Source organism: Euprymna scolopes, chromosome 40 (genome assembly GCF_053919585.1).
Source record: "Euprymna scolopes isolate OS-2025 chromosome 40, ASM5391958v1, whole genome shotgun sequence".
Classification (NCBI taxonomy): Eukaryota; Metazoa; Mollusca; class Cephalopoda; order Sepiida; family Sepiolidae; genus Euprymna; species Euprymna scolopes.
In genome coordinates this window covers 15,676,742-15,696,336 of record NC_136521.1, presented here as the reverse complement: position 1 = coordinate 15,696,336, position 19,595 = coordinate 15,676,742, and the positions used below count along the sequence as shown (strand labels likewise).

Genomic DNA, 19,595 nt, shown 5'->3' with positions numbered 1-19,595 from the left:
GAGAAAGAAATTCACAAGAGAAGAAAGAGGGGGGAATAGAAGATAATGGAGAAAAGGAAGGAAGATGCTTTTGATATAAACAACGATCGCCTACTCGAAAGAGATATAGAAGGGTTTTGGCAGTCTTTGGTCAGCGAGCGAAGCGTACACATCGGCTATCGCCCCGCCTGGGGTGAGAGGCAGAGGCAGAAATCTCAATAAGGACTAACTTGAAAAGATCTTGTTCTTAGCTAGAGAATTAACCTGAAATCTCAAGTACCTGCATCACGAAGCGCGGATAACGAAAACACGACGTTAAACAAATGTAGAATGGTTGCAAATAATTATTTTATTTGGTTTAAACGAAAATGACCTCAGAGTTTTTTCTTTGTTTCTCGATTGCCGGCATAAGTGAAGATGCAGTTTATTTCAGGTATGCCCGGACGCCAGACGACGAAGACACCGACACGAAACCAGATTGACGGCCGAAGAGAACAATGTTGCCACACGGACTTGGGGTCATGCACGTTTAATGTGCCTTGAGCAGCGGAGGTATGTTTTCCAGGGACCAGTGCGAGACTGGTCACGCTGGAGGGGTCCACCACTAGACGACGCAGGCCCGGGACATCGTTCGCGTTACAGATGTATCAAAACCAAAGCAAAATATGATGAAAGTAAAAATAAAATAGATAAATCCCATAATTTATTGTACCATACCTGTTCACACTGAAACACTTATCACAATATTCTGTGGATCTATATTAAAAAACCTTGTTAAACTTATTCCCATATTTCTATTCTATGGAAGCCAGGCGCGAACGAACACCCCATAATTTTATTATACCATATTTCTTCAAATTAAAACATAATTATCAAAGTATACTTACGCAGATAGATAGGAAAAGTCTTTAGTAAAGTTTGTGCCTATTTCCATTCTATGGAGGTCAGATGCGAACGCAGACCCCACAATTTCATTATACCATCCCTATTTAAGTTAAAACATACTTATCAAAGTATTATTATGTACATCTATATCAAAAACACTTGTATACGTCTTTTTCTTAATTTAAATTTTTTTTTATTTCCATACTTTGTGGATCAGGCGCGAACGCAGACCCCACAATTTTAATGAATCATCATTATGCTAGATCAAACATACCCATTCCTGTGCCTCGATACATCTTCTATCATTATATGTGATCAGTTTTCTATAATAGTCAGCCATATAGGAGTCTATTCGTGACCAGACACACACACAGATGTTCAGCTTTATATTATGTGAGTTTGTGGGGGATAAGTCAACAATGAACATTTTTAATGCGAATAACAACACAAATTAATTTGTTTAAAGCAAATATTTTATTTATATAAAATTCTTACTAAACTTCGTAAAATGTTTTGTGGAAACATTGCAAGACATTTTTACAACAAGTAATGCATTCTAAACGTCTGTTTTATTACAGTTGCATGTAGAGTGCATTAAAAACTGTGTTAGAAGGGCTTTTTTTAGAGTCAGGATGAGCAGGTGCAGCAGCATCTAATTTTAGAGGATCACTAATCGGCGGGAAATTGGTGAAAGGTTTCAATCATCACGTTACACTGAAACAAAAAAAGAGATAAAGGTATTAGATATTTCATAAGAATATAAAAATATCGTAATAATGATATAACGGGAAGTTTAGTCTACTTTATTTAATTTAAGCAAAAAAAAATGTACATTAAAAGCAACTTTTATTTTTTGACGGAATAAAAAGCAATACTTCTAATGTTTAACAGTTGTTCTCAGCAAGAAGCCTGAATCGTTTTTAGTGCAACTAAACAATAATAGTGAAATTCGGAAAATAAAAAAAAACGATTTAAAAAAAATAATGTTATCTACTGACGTTTTGTACCAATTTCAACTAAAAGCATTTATATCTACGTAATCGGCATGTCAGAAATACTTCAACATTGTTGCATGCATTAAAAATATACCTGTTTTCGATATTAATCGTAAAAAAATCCTACGCCATATTTCTTTAGGACTACGTGACGTCATACCAAGGGATGTAACTCAGTTATTCTAAAAACAAAGCAACTAACTTATATTTAGTATTGCTAGCGCGCAATTAATTCTTAAAAATGTACAATAAGTACACCCTATTTACTCCCCCCCCCGTGGAACTCTCTTGTGTATTTTTTAGAAAACACCCCCCCCCCGACAAAAGGAGCGTGGACCTGTAATTTCACCCTTGTCCGTTCGTCTGTTCGTCTATACGCACTTTTCTGAATAACAACACTTTGGAATTTTTTGAAATTTTGCACAAACATTAAACATGATATGAGTAAAAGTAACATAGCGGGGTTTCCGGGAAAACTTCGATTGCCTCCCTAAGGGTGCCTTTCGGGTTAAAATGACTAAAATTGACACTTGTATTTATTAAATAATTGGATTTTTATAAAACTTTCTGAAAAATTGTAACTGATTTCTATATAATTTTGTTGGTCTATACTTTGCGATAACTCTTGGATGTGCTCCAGGGGCTCTTTTAGAGCTAATAAAAACACTCTATTTTTGGAACATTTGTCCAAAATTTTCTGTGTATGTCTATTTACCCGTTTTGTATGGTTCTAAACTCAAATTTAAATATGTTAAGACCTTGGAGACCTTTGAGCGTAAATGGGAGAGTGCAAATGAGGGAGTTGGTCATTTTTTTTTTTTTTTTTTGCATGGTGCAGAACTACAAATTTACATATGTTAAAAGCCTAAAAATGCACCGTTTGTTCATTTCCACCAGAATTTGACGTCCCATGGGGATTTTTGCGGCTAAGTGAGAGGGGGGGTAAATGCTGAACTTAGTCATTTTTTATATCTCGTTCACTGTGCACTCATGAGGGAGCATGCATGATTCACTTGTTTTCGCTAATTTTTGTCAAAAATTTTTTCTTTACTAATTTTGTCTACCTTATCGTTTTTCGTAATTATTGGATATATTCTTTATTATAACATAACAATTAAGGAGAGACCATTAGTGAGCTTTGAAATTTAATACGAAAATTTCGATTTTTGTTATTATAGTTGCCTCCGTTTTTTCCCGAGTCGCTGGTTTTCGATTTTTTCAAAAACTGCTTTGTTTTTTTTTGTTTTTTTTTACACAGTGATCACCACTTATCAAGGCTCGGAAGCCACTCAGGGATAAGGGTTATTGCAAGTATATTACGTTAGTGTGGAGATTTGCTGAAGTGTTTACTTAAGGGGGCGGTTCATTAGGAATTTGTTAACATTGGACTTGAAGACATCCAAGTTGTAGTCCGGTGGGAAACAGGCAGACGGAACAGAGTTCCACAGGCGTGCAGTTCTAAGAAAGAAGCTTTGTTCATGGAATCCGCGTTTTGATTTAGGCACAGATATAGAGCGGGGGAAATTTTTCACAGTGGATTCAGCTAGACGGGTGTTTTTCGTGAAAGATTGGCGAGGGGGGACCAGGGATTGGAGTTCAGACAAGCACCTGCCATGAAAATAACGATAAAACAAGGATAGGCTCGCAACGTCTCTTCTGTGGGAGAGAGGTTGCAGGGTAGAGAAAAGGGCATCCCCCACTAAACCACGAAGTCTATTTTGTACTCTGTCAAGGCATGATAGGCTGTTTTTGGCAGCTCCTGCCCAGATATGGCAACAGTATTCCATCCTTGAACGTACTTGGCTTTTATATAGATAGAGAATTGCATCAGTAGTGAGATATCTTCTGGAGCGGTAGAAGGATCCCACCATCTTTCCAGCGACCTTGGCAACAGACTTGATGTACGTGTTCCATTTCAGATCAGGAGTAAAGGTCAAACCCAGAAGCTTGTCAAAACACGGGGCCTCACCCAGACGAGAGCCATCCATCACAATTGATGCCAGCTGGGGATCAGAGCGTTGATGATGTAAGGATAGGAGTTTGGTTTTGGATGCATTAAAGGTAACCAGCCACATCTTCCCCCACTGAACCACGCGCTCGAGATCAGAGGAGAGAGAATCCGAGAGAACTTTGTCATTTACAGCCTTTGCTGTGTTGCTGTAGATGGTCGTGTCATCAGTATAGATGTCAACGAATGATTTAAGTATGTGTTTAGGGAGGTCTGTTAGGCCAACCCTAACACTTGATGCTATCACCAAAATACCACATTCACTTTGTGACTTTTTCTTATGGGATGAATGTTTTTCAGTTTGTTTTAAAATGGATAATACATTTTTTTTATTAATTATATTTGTTTTTTTTTGTGTGTGAGAATCAACGATATTGGTGGATACGAGTAGTTATTGCAGGTCCTTATACGTCTCGTAAGAAATCAGTTAAACATGAAGGTACGTGATGCAAGAACAAGTCAGATCAGCTACGTAGAATTTATATAAAAACACGATCATCTATGAAACGGATAAGTTTTTATTGCCCCATCTTAGCTCAGATATGACTCTCTTATTTGCACTAGGATATCGTGCAGTAAGAAAAAACAGTTATTCATGCATGTACTTTTTACAGACATACATGCATTGGAATTGATAAATATCACTACATATATATATATATATATATATATATATATATATATATATATATATATATATATATATATAAACGGTGCATTGTTACTGTATATGTGCATTTTTAAAAAAAATTACTTTATGTCTGGGAGTGTTCTTAGATAAGTTTTGTATCTAAATAAAATTGATAATCAGAAAAATCTGATTAAAGAATGAACGGTCCGATCTTGATCAAAGTTAACACCCTTATACAGCCTAAAAGCACAAGTAGATCTGAGAAGTTTAATCACCACACAAGCGGAATGACTTGACGTATAAAATCAACAGTAGGTTCTTTAATAAGACAGAGGTGCGTTGGCAATAAATATTTCCGTTTAAAAGACTTGACTTTTGCATATTAAACTTAAATCCAAACTATTATATAAAAACAATTTTATTAAATCAGCAGTACGTCTTCTACAGTCCATGTAGACCACAATGTAGTCTGGACTAATTACTACGGGGAGGCACGTGAAACTTCTCCCCTGTGCCTCCCGATGGTAAAGGGGAAATCAATCCATTCGACGATAATAAATGTAGTGAAAGGGTTGAACATTCATTGATCCTCATTTAATCCCTGACAACGTAGGGTCTCCCTGCTAGAAGATAATAATTTTCAAATAAAATAAATGTCCAAAAAATTCTATTCACCTTTATCAATAGAAACCCCTACAAATTGACCGTTTTACCAGTTGGTGTTGGAACGGCTCTTGAGGTATCCGCAGATCTTGGGGTGAGAGGACACACGTTTGTAGAGAGCCATCAGTTTGGGGTAGTTGCTGAACATGGATTGGTTCTCCATGTAGGGGTTCTCCATACAACAATAGCACATCATGTCACACCACATCATCTACAAAAAGAAAAACATAATTAGAATGGCTATACTTTAATATTAATAACACCTATGTACATATATGCGTCATAATTCTTTCGAACCTATATTATGTCACACCACATCATCTAAAAAAGAGAAAATAAACGTATACACACATAGATAAAAGATGCTGCATGAAGATACTAATGTTGAATGTTCTGTACAAGTTTTTGGTGAGTCGTTCCATATAAATTAACAAATATACCGAATTTCCATTACTAGCGATAACGTTATTGTTAAATTGTCTACTGTACACTCTTTACCCTTACCCTCGAGTGGCCTCTTGGCCTTGATAAGTGGTGATGCCTTTGTAATATACATATATATATATATATATATATATATATATATACTTGTTTATTGTTATATAAACATGTTTAAATTCCGCTGCTACAAACAGCCACTTGTTTCAATCAAACAACAGATATCATCAGGCAACCGCTTGACTATTCAAATGTTCAATGAATAATGGATGAATAACGGAGTTAAAAAAAACCTTAAAACACAGAAGTTCTGTGTTTTAAGTTTTTTTTAACTCCAACTTTTAAAGAGTTCATACCTAAAATAAAAATCCATTATTCATTGAACATTTGAATAGTCAAGTGGCTGCCTGATGATATCTGTTGTTTGATTGAAACAAGTGGGTGTTTGTAGCAGCGGGATGTAAACATGTTTATATAACAATAAACAAGTATTATCAGCTCTTTTTATTGAGCACTATCTAACAACCTCGTTGAATTCACTAGTCCATTACTTTTGAATAAAAAACTCGAGTATATATATATATATATATATATATATATATATATATATAGATATATATATATATATATATATATAAAACATTATATATGCCTGTGTTTGAATACTTTTTATTTTATTTTTTAAATAACTTTTAGTTCAGTAATGTGTGCGTCTCAGTAACTATGGATTTATAAATTAAGCTGATACTTAGAACAGATCATGAGATATGAATTGTGACATTAAGTTTCGGAGGAAAGTTCTTGCGGACTTTATTAATCTTGATTTCAAACGATGTATTTTCAAATAAGTTTCCGTTAGAATACCTTTGCTTTATATATTTTTTAAAGAACGTGCTTTGCTGTATATAATCTAGTATCTAATCGTTTAAATTTCAATCGTTTAAAATAATTACATCTCCCTTTTTAAAACGTTGAATGCAAGATTTATTTTGCATTAGACGTAACGTATATGACGATTTTCAACTATTTTAAAGAAATTCGGAGAATAAAAAACTTGATAAATGTATGTCTCACGAATTGAACGATAATCAAAACAGACGCCGTTATTAAGTGCCATTTTTCCTTTTTTTACGCAACAAGGAAGACCCGTTTCGCAACCGGGTTGTGACTTGCGATGAAAAGTGGGTTCTTTACGGCAACTGGTGACGCTCAGCTCAGTGGTTAGACGCCAACAAATCTCCAAGACACTTCCCGAAGCCGGAGTTGCACCATAAGAGGGTTATGCTGATTGTTATGTGGTTTGCGACCGGTCTCATCCATTACTGTTTTTTAAATGTATGTGAAACCATCACGGTGGAGAAGTACTGTCGACAAATGGATGAAATGTATCAGAAACGTCGCCAACACCCCCCAGCATTAGTCAACAGAAAAGGTCCAATTCCCATCCATAACAATGCACGAACGTAACCTCCAGAAGTTGTAACGAATTGGGCTATGAAACACTGCCTCATCCGCCATACTCTCCAGACCTCGCACCTACCGACTACCACATTTTCAACCGTCTCGATAACTTTCTGCGCGAGAAATACTTTAAAAAACCTAAGCGATAGCAACAACGCCATCAGCGACTTCATCGCCACCACAACGCAAGATTTTTACGTTACTGCCATAAGTAAACTTTTTTACGCTGGCAAAAGTGTGTTGCTTTAATATTGCTTATTTTGACCAATACATTTTTGTTTGAGTCGATATATGTTCATCTGAATCGCAAGAACTTTTATCGTCAGCTTGATATATAACCCGGATGTATACTACGAGTATATCAATTGGAGGAGCGTTTGACTCTTGTTTATAATTTTTGCAACATAGAATTTAACAACATAATACGTAATTTAAAATATCAAAGTGTTAGTCTGAATAGACTGAAGAGTGATATCTTACCTGGTCACCCATGAAGAATTGGTTTCCACCGTTGCGCATGCCCAGAGTCCTCTCCATGAAGGGCATAATACGGTTGAAAGTGTTCATGTATCTCCATTGCATGTAGTTCTGTAAAATAAATTATAGCTGACACATCAAAATCATCTAATATACGAATGCTTAAAATAACAACATCTAGTAAAAACACTAATTCAAACTCTAGTTTTTAAAAAATGAATGTTTGGTATTGTGATTAAAAACCAGTAATTATTTTTTTTTCACTTGAGTAGTTCTTTTCTTATGCTTATACTAAACTTGTATAACTTATGTCGCCAAAAATATTTTACGAAATATGAACGCACAGATACAGATTACCTCCCTTTATATATTTAAAAATGACGGCTCTGAAGTCACGAAACTATTTGAAGGCAAAAATGTACTCTGTATATCTATGAAAGTGAAATTGTATATCTGTGTGTGTCTGTCTGTGTAATTTTCCCTACCAAACTACTCTGTCAGTTTCCAGTCTACAGACTCGAGATTTGACATAAAAAGTATTCAGATTAGGAAAAATCTTTTTAATCGGTTTTCGCTCAGCAATTTTGCCGTCAAGGAGCAACAGTTCAACAATTTGACCTTTGAAAACTCTACTAAACCCCATTCGCCAATGTTGGGTCTAAACACTTGAAATTTTAAATGTAGGTTACCTGGATAGGGATCAAACATTTAATTTGATTTAAGCCTAAAGCAATAAATGTTAAGGGGTAAAAATTGGGACCAAAGTTTTTAAAAATATTTGACCTCTGCGGTCTCTATCAAATTACTCATCCAATTTCTGGTCTAAACATTTAAAATTTTACATATAGAGTATTCACCCATATGGCAAGTACGTAAGGCCCGACCAAAGCCGGGCTGAACTGCTAATTTCTTAAATGAAATAAAATACTGGAGTCTTTTTCTCCTTAATTAGGTTACTTTTTTACCATTACAAGTAATATCTATTTTTAATAGAATTTTATTAAGGTGTTTATATGGGAGTGTAATATAACGTTTATATTAAGGTGTTTATATGAGGGTGTAATATAACGTTTATATTTATATAAAGGTGTTTATATAAAGGTGTTATTAAGGTGTTTATATAAAGGTGTTATTAAGGTGTTTATATAAAGGTTATATAAAGGTATTATTTATTATATAAAGGTGTTATTAAGGTGTTTATATAAAGGTGTTATTAAGGTGTTTATATGGGGGTGTTATTAAGGTGTTTATATAAAGGTGTTATTAAGGTGTTTATATGAGGGTGTAATATAACGAAGTGTTAAAATATGAATCTTGACCAGAAGTTATTTTATTCGGTCCATGAAATAATTTATCATGTTGCACTTGCCAATTCAAACGTGAACGTTAATCACAGCCACGGTCGATGCATTTATTAATTAATTTATTGTCGTGCAAAATGCACACATTTTTGAATTATGGTTCAATTAAATAAAAATATTTCAGGAAATATAATATACAAAATGACCAGAAAAAATATGTCATAATAAATATAAGGTTTACTTACATCGAAGTTGGAGTCACCTTTTCCCATGTCAGAACCCATTACACCATTGTTGCCGAACTGAAAAAAAGAATATTGAATGTTTGTAATGAATATCTGTAAGCTAAATATGTATACTTTAATGATACTTTGGATGAATAACAGATATTTACTATAATAAAAAAAATATGAATTCCACACTGATTAGCCTTAGAGGCGAGACAAAATATATTTTTTTTTCAATAGGAACGCAAAATGCTTATGACTGTGTAGCTATATAAAAAACATTAATTATTAGGCAATTTTATATAAATCTCATTAAATTTATTGATGTTTATCGTTGAACATACTTAGACTGAAAGAATTATATATATATATATATATATATATATATATATATATATATATATATATATATATATATATATATATAGGAAATTTATTACTGTGAGTCCAGAATGAGGTTACATCGTCAGAATTCATAGATGGAGTCCATCTATGAATTCTGAGGATGCTAGTTGGATATTTCCTCTTCTTTTTGAGGATGTTCCTCTAGCTGAAACAATATGTAAACTCATTCTGGACTCACAGTAATAAAATTCCTATATACTGCTCTGGCTACACATTGAGCACTCTAGTCCGGTTTTTTTCACCACTGGTAAATATATATATATATATATATATATATATATATATATATATATATATATATATATATATATATTATTCCAGTTTAATGAAATTTATATAAGAGTGCGCGATAATAAATATATTAAGATAGCTACACAGTCATAACACAAAACGGGCTCCTTCAGTCTTTTACAGACTATAGGTATCCAGGTACGGGTGTCTGCGCGTGGAACTAGTCTGGCAGGAGGTGCCAAATCTCCAATCCCACCTCTCCAAAGTCAACATTGTTAAATACAAGTGGCAAGTGAAGTGTACGTGCAGGACATCTGGAAACAAATGTCGAGATGAGGAGAGAGCACAAATAGCAATTAGAATTTCCAAATGATTACCCATTTGGAACTAACCAGGCTCCACGTTGCTTGATTTTGGTAATATGACGAGGACTGCTATGTCAACGTGATTATGCCGTATATATTTTAATATAGTTACACAGTGTGGGTATGTGTGTGTGTGTGTGTGTGTGTGTGTGTGTGTGTGTGTGTGGTGAAGGAGAAGCAAATCTCTGATTTAAAAAACCATAAAGCGGAAGACCATTATTCGCATTAAGCAGGTCTGCAGTTTAATTTGTTGCTGGCTATCTTGCTCTTGCTTGTTGCTGGATCTCAACATTTTGAACCGAGAGAGAGACTTAGCTATCGTACAAATCTAAGACTCTGTAACATCATCTGTGTATAGATACTCCCTCAGGCATTTGGGCTCATGGATTTTAAATGTCTGAGGGAGTGGCACTCGTCTGACAAGACGTTGCAATCATCACATATATATATATATAATATAAAGCTGAATGTGTTTGTGTGTGTGTGTGTGTGTGTGGTCACAAAGAGGCTCCTATATGGTTTACTATTTAAAAATCTCATTACATATAATGATAGATGTATCGAGACACAGGAATGGGTATGTTCGATCTGGCAGAACGGTGGTTCATTAAAATTGTGGAGTCTGCGTTCGCGCCTGGTTCACAAGTATGTAAATAAAAAATTTTAAAATTAAAAAAAAGTTTACAAGTGTTTTTGATATAGATATACATAATAATACTTTGATAAGTATGTTTTAACTGAAATTGGGATGGTATAATAAAATTATGGGGTCTGAGTTCACACCTGGCCTCCATAGAATGGAAATAGGCACACACTTTAATAAAGACTTTTCATATCTATCTGCGTAAGTATACTTTGATAATTATGTTTCAGTTTTAAGAAATATAGTATAATAAAATTATGGGGTATTCGTTCGCGCCTGACTTTCATAGAATGGAAATATGTCACAAAGTGTAAGAAGTTTTTTTTTTAATATAGATCCACAGAATATTGTGATAATTGTTTCAGTGTGAACAGGTATGGTATAATAAATTATGGGGTTTATCTATTTTATTTTTACTTCCATCATATTTTGCTTTGGTTTTGATACCCCCAAATTCGAAGCTATCTCTTTGCAACCGTTCCTTTTCATAACCTATCATACTTTCATAAATCAGAGTCCATTTTCTGTAGGCTGTTTTTGAACCCACTCAACGACGGGTACTTTTGTAGTATATATATAAATATATATGAGGAGAATAATGTAAATAGTATTCCGACGAAATAGAGAAATAAAATGAACAAGCGAATTATGTGTTCATCAATGTTTCATCTTTATTTCAATTTTTTAATTATATATATATATATATATATATATATATATATATATATATATATATTAAGTCTATGAACAAATATTTCAAGGAAAAAAATGATGAAAAATAAAAATGATTTTGATTTTTCCCTTTTCATTAGACATATATATATATATATATATATATATATATATATATATATATATATATAACTACTTCATTTATTCGCATAAATTTAATATATGAAAGTATAGATTTATGCGTAAATTTTAAGTATTTACTTCAAAAGTGCTCAATACGTAGGCAGAGCTAGTTAGTAATTTAAATAGTATATATATTTTATAAATTACTATATATATATATTCTCTTGCTTATAATATTGTATAATTTTTTTTGTATATATCATCTAACCCCTTTGATATGTATTCCCCAGTCTCCCATATATGTTTGTTTCTTTTCTTAACTTATTCATATCACCCCTTCTCAATTTCTCGCTGCTATTTGCGTATATTATTTCTCATTCCATAAACAATGTCATTTAGTGAGCTTTTTTTCTAGATTCATAATTCTCTCTCTTAACCTTCTTTTGATGTAAGGTCTTTTAATTCGAATAATCATGTTTTAAAGAGTTTTTTTTTATCGAACCTATGAGTTAATAATTTGTTTTATTCAATATCAATTTCTCCTTTTTTAATTTATTATTAATTACTAAATTTAATATTAATTTGCCGTGTAGCGATTTTACTATCTTTATTGATTTATTATCTAAAGGATTATTTGTATATTAATTATTATATTTATTATACATTTAAATACCTATAAAGAGAAATTGACTGTGTGTTTTTCAGTCGGTATATATTTACCGACCAAACTACTCTGTCATTTTTCAGTCTACTGACTCGAGATTTGTCATACAGTCAACAGACTCGGGATTTGCCATGTTTTAGAAAAAAAATCTAGTTTTCGCCTAGAAAGTTGGCTATCAGGGAGAAAAGGTTCAACGATTTGACCTTGTAAAACTCTACCAAACTCCTCCACCAATTTTTAATCTAAACACTTACAATTTTCGGTGTAGGTATCTTGGACATTGATCAAACTTTTTAATTTGATTTGACCCCAAAACAATAAATTTTCAAGGGTCAAAATTGGGGTTAAAGATTTTTAAAAATTGAACTTTGCGGTTACTAGCAAACTATTCAAATAATTTTGTGCCCAAGCATTTTAAATTTGACATAAAGGGTATTCAGACATGCAGCAAGTTTGTTTATCAGTTTTTGGGCGAAAATTTTGCTGTCAAGAGGTCAAAGCTGAAAGAGTTGATCTTTGCAGACTCTACCAAACCCCTACGCTAATTTTGAAACGCTTGAAATTTTAGATGTAGATTTTGGACATGAGTCAAAAATTTTTTATATGTATATATATATATATATATATATATATATATATATATATATATATATATATATGTGTGTGTGTGTGTGTGTGTGTATGTATGTATATTATCTTTGAACAGTACATAGGGACCGAGCAAAGGCAGGCTGAACTGCAAATATATTAAAAATTTGATTTACACATACGTATATAAATATATATATATATATATATATATATATATATATATATATATGTGCGTGTGTGTGTCTACATGTGTGTGTGTGTCAACGTGTGTCTGTTATTTTGACGATTGAGAAGTTTGATTGGGTTAAATATTAAACCGACTCACCCTGAAGCGTCCGTTCTTCCAATGGTAGTACCTCATGTAATCGTGCATGATTTCATAGAAGCAATCAGCGATGTAGTCACACCTCATCATGTCCATGTTGTTTTTGGGGTAGTAACCTTTAAAGATTAAACAAATTAAAAGTATTTATTTTAGTAAAGTGGCAACAAAAGCTCCAATATAGCGTAAAACATAGCTTTTTTTTAAATCAAATTTGAGTTCTCTCGGCAATTATTAATGAAAAGAAATATGAAAAAATTAAAATGGCGCTTAATTTCGTGGTTAAAGCTATGTAAGAAATGCAACATTGATGATTACTGTACAACTCCCACGTTTCGAACATTGCAATCAAGCACTAATAATTTTAACCAACTCCTTTTAATTAAAAAAACGGAATTTGGAAACATTTAACCTATCAAATCGTTTTATCAATGTTATTTGTTGCGGACTATTATCCTCATCTTTTTTTTTAGTTAATTGATGAGGATAATAGTCCGCAATAAATAAAATTAATAAAATAATACTCATCTCAATAATGAATTCCAATTAAATATCAAACCCTTATTATATTTTATCATACCAAAACAGGATCTATCATTGGACATCAAGTTTACATCTGACTTACTACCTCTAACGGCCCTGTCGGTGGGGCATTAGAATACGCTGACTGCCCCCCTGCAGAGGGTAAAAGTCCCTCAATGGGGGTCCTAGATATGACCTTAAACTATATCCAGTAGTGAGGCCCCAGCTTGTGGGCTTTGGGGAGTGTGGAGCCACCCTTTAATTACCATTGCTCCCAGGTACTCTGACCCGGAGTGGTAGTATCTGTTAGGGTCCCAACTATGGGTTAAATAGAAACCGACGTGAAAACAACAAATATATTCTATTAACAAATTTTTCTTCAAAATCTTTGGATTCGGCATTAAATAACCCGAAAAGGGTTGATATGCCGTAAAACAAAACCAACGAACCAACCAACCAACTACTACCTCTAACATGTTCTTGCAATATCCATACTTTTCTTTTGTCACCCATAGACCACCTTGTCAAATCGTTACTATATCTTTTCATGTTAATACTCAATCTATCGTTTTGCACCAAAGTTACAATCCATTAATTTTTACTCAGTGCAAGTGTGTCCATCACTGCAGTTACTAAGATGCGTACTCTGGTTTGTCTGGGAGTGCCACAATTTCAGTTTCTTGTTAAATATGGTTCCTGACTGTTGAAGTTACTGATTGCGCATCCAATCATCGCTCTTGATCGGATCAGTGTCACCCAGCTCTTCTTCGGTGATCCACTTCATGTAACATTCTCAGGGTTCTTGGATGGCTCCGTTCAATTACCTTGTTAATAACCTCGTCTGCCAATGAATTACGGTGAAAGGTCAAATATCAATTCACTTATAAAACTGGTTTTTCATTTCAATTTACTTTTTGCTTTTACATGGTCGAATAGCGGATGTAATCTGTCAGTTTTCTGTTTGTAGTTTTGGATGTTCACATGGACATCATATGCCAACTAGAAAGTAATTTAAACTGATCCTAAAATTTTTACCAAATGCTGTATGTATTAAAGGAAACAAATTATATAAAATAATGAATGAAATTTTTATATATACTTACTTAACAAGAATTTGTATCAATAAATTATAATTTTCAGAGGATTAATCCGAATCGGACTCCGAAATCGGAAAATTCGGAATGTTTTAAAATATCAGAATGAAAAAAAATTAGCTGAATTACCGATTCCAAAAACATTTTTTTTTTATAATTTGAACTAAAATTATCACTACTGCTAAATATTTATCGTTTTTAAAATAAATCGTTTTAAAAATATCGTTTTAAAATAACAATCCATAAATGTTATCCATAAAAAAATTAAATTTATTTATGTACAAGTTTCCCAATATATATTGTGTTTTTATAACTTATTAGTGATATAAAAAAAATGTGAATATATACGTTTTTTTTTATAGATTTTGTTTCGGCACAAGATTATATATAAAATAATGACGTAAACAAAATGTTATTTTGTTTTTTGTAAATTAAAGCATTTTTTGCATTTACCGTCAATGTTCATTTAAGGAAAAATTGTACGTTAAGAATAGTTCCAAATCATTGAAAAATTCTATATAATTGAACCTAAGTCGACGCCATTTAATGAGCTCTTTCGATAGGGGATATTGTTGGTTTAGTTTTATACCTTAGCTGTCTTTCTTGGGCTCTATCACTTTCTGAATCAGAATCGGGAATTGCATTGGAATCGGCTAAAATATTGTAATTTGTCCAAACACTAATAAATGAGTTAATTGCCGAACAATGACATAATTATCAACTTTCTAGTGCCTATTTCATCATAAACTGATAAAAAGGTAAAATGAAACAGAATATAATAAGACTACCGGGGAACGCCAGGTGAGGTAATCTAGTGATTTCTAATGCAATAAACACTTACCATATTCACGTGCCAGGTACCTGGCAATGGCCATAGTCTCGGGCATCCTGTTGCCACCGTCCATTTCCAAGACGGGCACGCACATGCAGGGCATATCTGTAAAAACAAACGAAGTATCATAAAACATACACTTTTTCAACAATGGATGTTTGGATATGGTGTCGCTGGCAATGAGATTAAAAACCCTGGCATACATACAGAAGTATAAAAATGCAGATTTCTAATATTATGCGATCGACGTGAATAGAAATCAGCATTTTGAGCGAAAAAAAAACTATTTCCACTCTTTTCAGGTTAATTTTCATCAATGATGCAGTTTCACACTGAAAATTATAGAAAAAAAAACACTGAAAAAAATATATATATAACTGAAATTGTTTCTATGTGTGTGTACATTTCTCTACCAAACTACTCTGTCAATTTGCAGTCTGCAGACTCGAGATTTTACATAAACGGGTATTGAGATTTCGGAAGATTTTTTAATCGGTTTTCCGCCAGAACTTTGGCTATCAAGGGGTCAAAGTTCGAAGATCTGACCTTTGAAAACACTACCAAACTCCACCGATAATTTTGGGTCTAACCGCTTGAAATTATAGATGTAGGTTACCAAGACATAGATCAAACTTTTTAATTCCATTTGAGCCCAAAACAATAAATTTTAAAGCGTCAAAATTGAGGTAAAATTAAAAAAATAAACTCTAGCAAATTACTCAGCCAATTTTGGGTCTAAACATTTGACATTTTTCATAAAGTGTATTCAGACATAGAGCATAAAGTTATGAAAAGTACACAGGGCGCGAGCAAAGTCGTGCTAACTGCTAGTTAATATATATATATATATATATATATATATATATATATATATATATATATTAACTAGCAGGGAGATCCGACATTGCTCGTGTTTGAATAAGGAGCAATAAATGTTCCACCCTCCCATACTTTTACTGTTGTCGAAATCTGTGGAATTACCCATTTTTTGATCAAATAGATTGATTGCCTTTTCTTGTTAGAGTTTAATCTCTCACAGTGTACGGCGAGGAAGATTCACTTGTCTCCCTGCAGGGATTTAGTCCATAATACATTGTAGTCTACAATGCACTGAAGAGAATTTACAGCAAATTTTAAAATGTTTTACTTACCCTTCCTGTATTTGTCCCATTCGTTGAATTCGAACCTCTTATCCATGTATTTGACGCCGGCAGCGGCCATCATCATACGAAGAATCTCGGCACGGCCGCGGCCATTGAAGTAGTACAGAGTGTAGTTCGGCATGTTTATTGGTTGGATCGAAATGCAACTTGAAGCGTTGTGTCTCGTCTGAGTACTGAATGCAGAATATGCAGCAGCTTTTATATGTGAAAATGATTCACAGAGTTGCGAAATTAACAGACTTCGCTGTTGTCGGCCGAGGTTCAAGGACGAGCGATTCTTTTGTCTTCTAGAAAAGTAATCGCTTTGTGCTGAGCGCCTTGCAGCAGTAAATCGCCAGTAAAACAATGGCCGAACAAGTAATTATTGGAATCCTATCAACATGTGTAAAATGTTTCTTTTTACTTTGCACTGTAACCGAAAACAAATGATGTTTTGTTTGAAGAATTAAAAGAGTTAGTTGCCAAAATGACTAAGATGACATTCGGACTTAAATTGAATAAAAATGCAATTCATACATGCATTTAATTGAGATTGCTGCCATTATTTTGCCTTTTTTTCTATCTATCTATCTTTTAATATATATATATATATATATATATATATATATATATATATATAAATATATTTAATGTATCTATCTACTATCTATCTATATTCAATATATATATATATATATATTCAATATATATATATATATATATTCAATATATATATATATATATTCAATATATATATATATATATATATATATATATATATATATTCAATATATATATATATATATACTCAATATATATATATATATATATATATATATATATATGTAAATGCATTATATGCATATGTATTAATATATATATATATATATATACATATAATTTTTTATTTGTGATTAAGGGAGGTGGTGTTTGATCAACACTGCTAGGGAGCCATAATTTAATATACTGTTTTTTTTTAAATCCCAGAAACAGGGTCCTGGATATGACCTTAAACTATATCCAATGGTGAGGCCCCAGTTTGCAGGCTTTGGGGAGTGGTGGAGCCACCATTTAATTGTCATTGCTCCCAGGTCCACTCTGACCCGGAGTGGTAGTATTTGTTAGGGTCCCAACTATGGGTTAAATAGAAACCGACTTGGAAACAACAAATATATTCTATTAAAAAAATATTTCTTCAAAATTTTTGGATTCGGCATTAAATAACTCGAAAAGGGTTTATATGCCGTAAAACAAAAACAACCAAACAACCAAACCAGAAACAGGGTTTTATGGTAAACAGCTGATGATTCCTTAAATAAACATAAGGACTATAATGAATTCGAGAGAAGAATTTTATACATTGATTGTAGGTGATTAAATGACTTAGTGACTAAATAGTTTTCTAACGAATGATAAATAATATAAAAATTTAATTTCAAGACTATATATATATATATATATATATATATATATATATAAGGTAAAATTAAAAGCCAAGAACAATGCGAGATTTTTTTTTATATAGAGTAAAATTAAATGCAAACAAAAGAAATAAAGTTCTTTTTTTGTTGTTGTTTGTTTTTTCTTTTTCACACAAATTTTAACTCTAAACAACAGTAATTTTTTTTCTGTTGTATTCAATGGTGATATAACTCTATATTTTACTCTATATAAAAAAAAAAATCTCGCATTGTTCTTGGCTTTTAATTTTACCTTATAATTTTCTTCAACAATGCTTCAAGCAAACTACAACCTACTTATATATATATATATATATATATATATATATATATATATATATATTGTAATGTAATAATTCATAAAGTTCAAAGCATCAAGCTTTTTCCAATTGCTTAGTAGGTATCTATGAAAATATTGTTTCGTATTGCGACTGCCAAGTCTTCAAACTTATATTATTATTAGGGCTGTGGCAACAGAATATTCTTTTTATGCTTTTGACTCTCGAGTATATATCCGACACAGTAAGACACAGTCAATCAACCGAGAACCACATCAGTCCATATAAAAACATGTATGATATTAACGGATATATACTCAAGAATGAAAACAATGCAAAGAATATAATGTTGCCATAGCCCTACTCATCATAGCCCTAGTTTTTATAGTATATATAATTAGCAGTTCTATCCCGGCTTTGCTATGGCCGTATGTCCTGTTCAAAACTTGTCGTAAGTCTGAATACACTTTATGTAAGATTTCAAATGTTTAGACCAAAATTAGTCGGAGTAATTTCGTCAAGATCGTAGAGGTCAATTCTCTTTGAATTTGACCCCAATTTAGACCCCCTAATATTTATTATGTTGGTCTCAAATCAAAATAACCAATGTCCAAGTTACCTACATCTAAAATTTCAAGTCTTTAGACCCAAAATTGGAGGAGGGATTTGCTGCAATATTCAAAGGTCAAATCTTCTAACTTTGATAATTTAGCAACCAAATTTTAGCCTCAAAACTTATTAAAACGTTTGCCGCATGTATAAATTTCAAATGTTTATACTCAAAATTGGCTATTTTGCTAGATACTCCAAAGGTCAAATCTTTTGGACTTTGACCCCTTGGCAGCTCAAATTTTCGACCCAAACCGATTAAAAAGCTTGCCCTATCGCTGAATAGACTTGACATAAAATTTCAAATGTTTAGACTAGAAATGTTCTGAGTAATTTTGGTACAGACCACATAGATCCTTTTTTTTTTACTTGAGTCCCAATTTAGACCCCTTAACGTTTATTTGTTGGAGCTCCAATCAAATTTAAAAACGTTGGATCCATATCCAAGTAACCTACATTTAACATTTCAAGTGTTTAGACCAAAATTGGCGGAGGAGTTTGGTAGAGTTTTCAAAGATCAAATCGTTGAACTTTGACCCCTTGACAGTGAAATTACTGGCCGAAAACCGAATAAAAA

At 32.7% G+C, this 19,595-nt stretch overlaps 1 protein-coding gene across 1 annotated transcript; it reads right to left on the bottom strand.

Annotated features, from left to right (window-relative positions):
* Positions 1-1,328: 1,328 nt before the first annotated feature.
* Positions 1,329-16,851, bottom strand: LOC145265736 (S-crystallin SL20-1-like). Its single transcript, XM_080121791.1, has 7 exons — positions 16,681-16,851; positions 15,539-15,634; positions 13,085-13,200; positions 9,084-9,140; positions 7,541-7,648; positions 5,174-5,372; positions 1,329-1,578 (listed from the first exon to the last, which is right to left on the bottom strand). The coding sequence occupies exons 1-6, from the start codon at positions 16,811-16,813 to the stop codon at positions 5,208-5,210; spliced, it is 675 nt and encodes a 224-aa protein (XP_079977917.1). The 5' UTR covers positions 16,814-16,851; the 3' UTR covers positions 1,329-1,578; positions 5,174-5,207.
* Between the last annotated feature and the right edge of the window lie 2,744 nt (positions 16,852-19,595).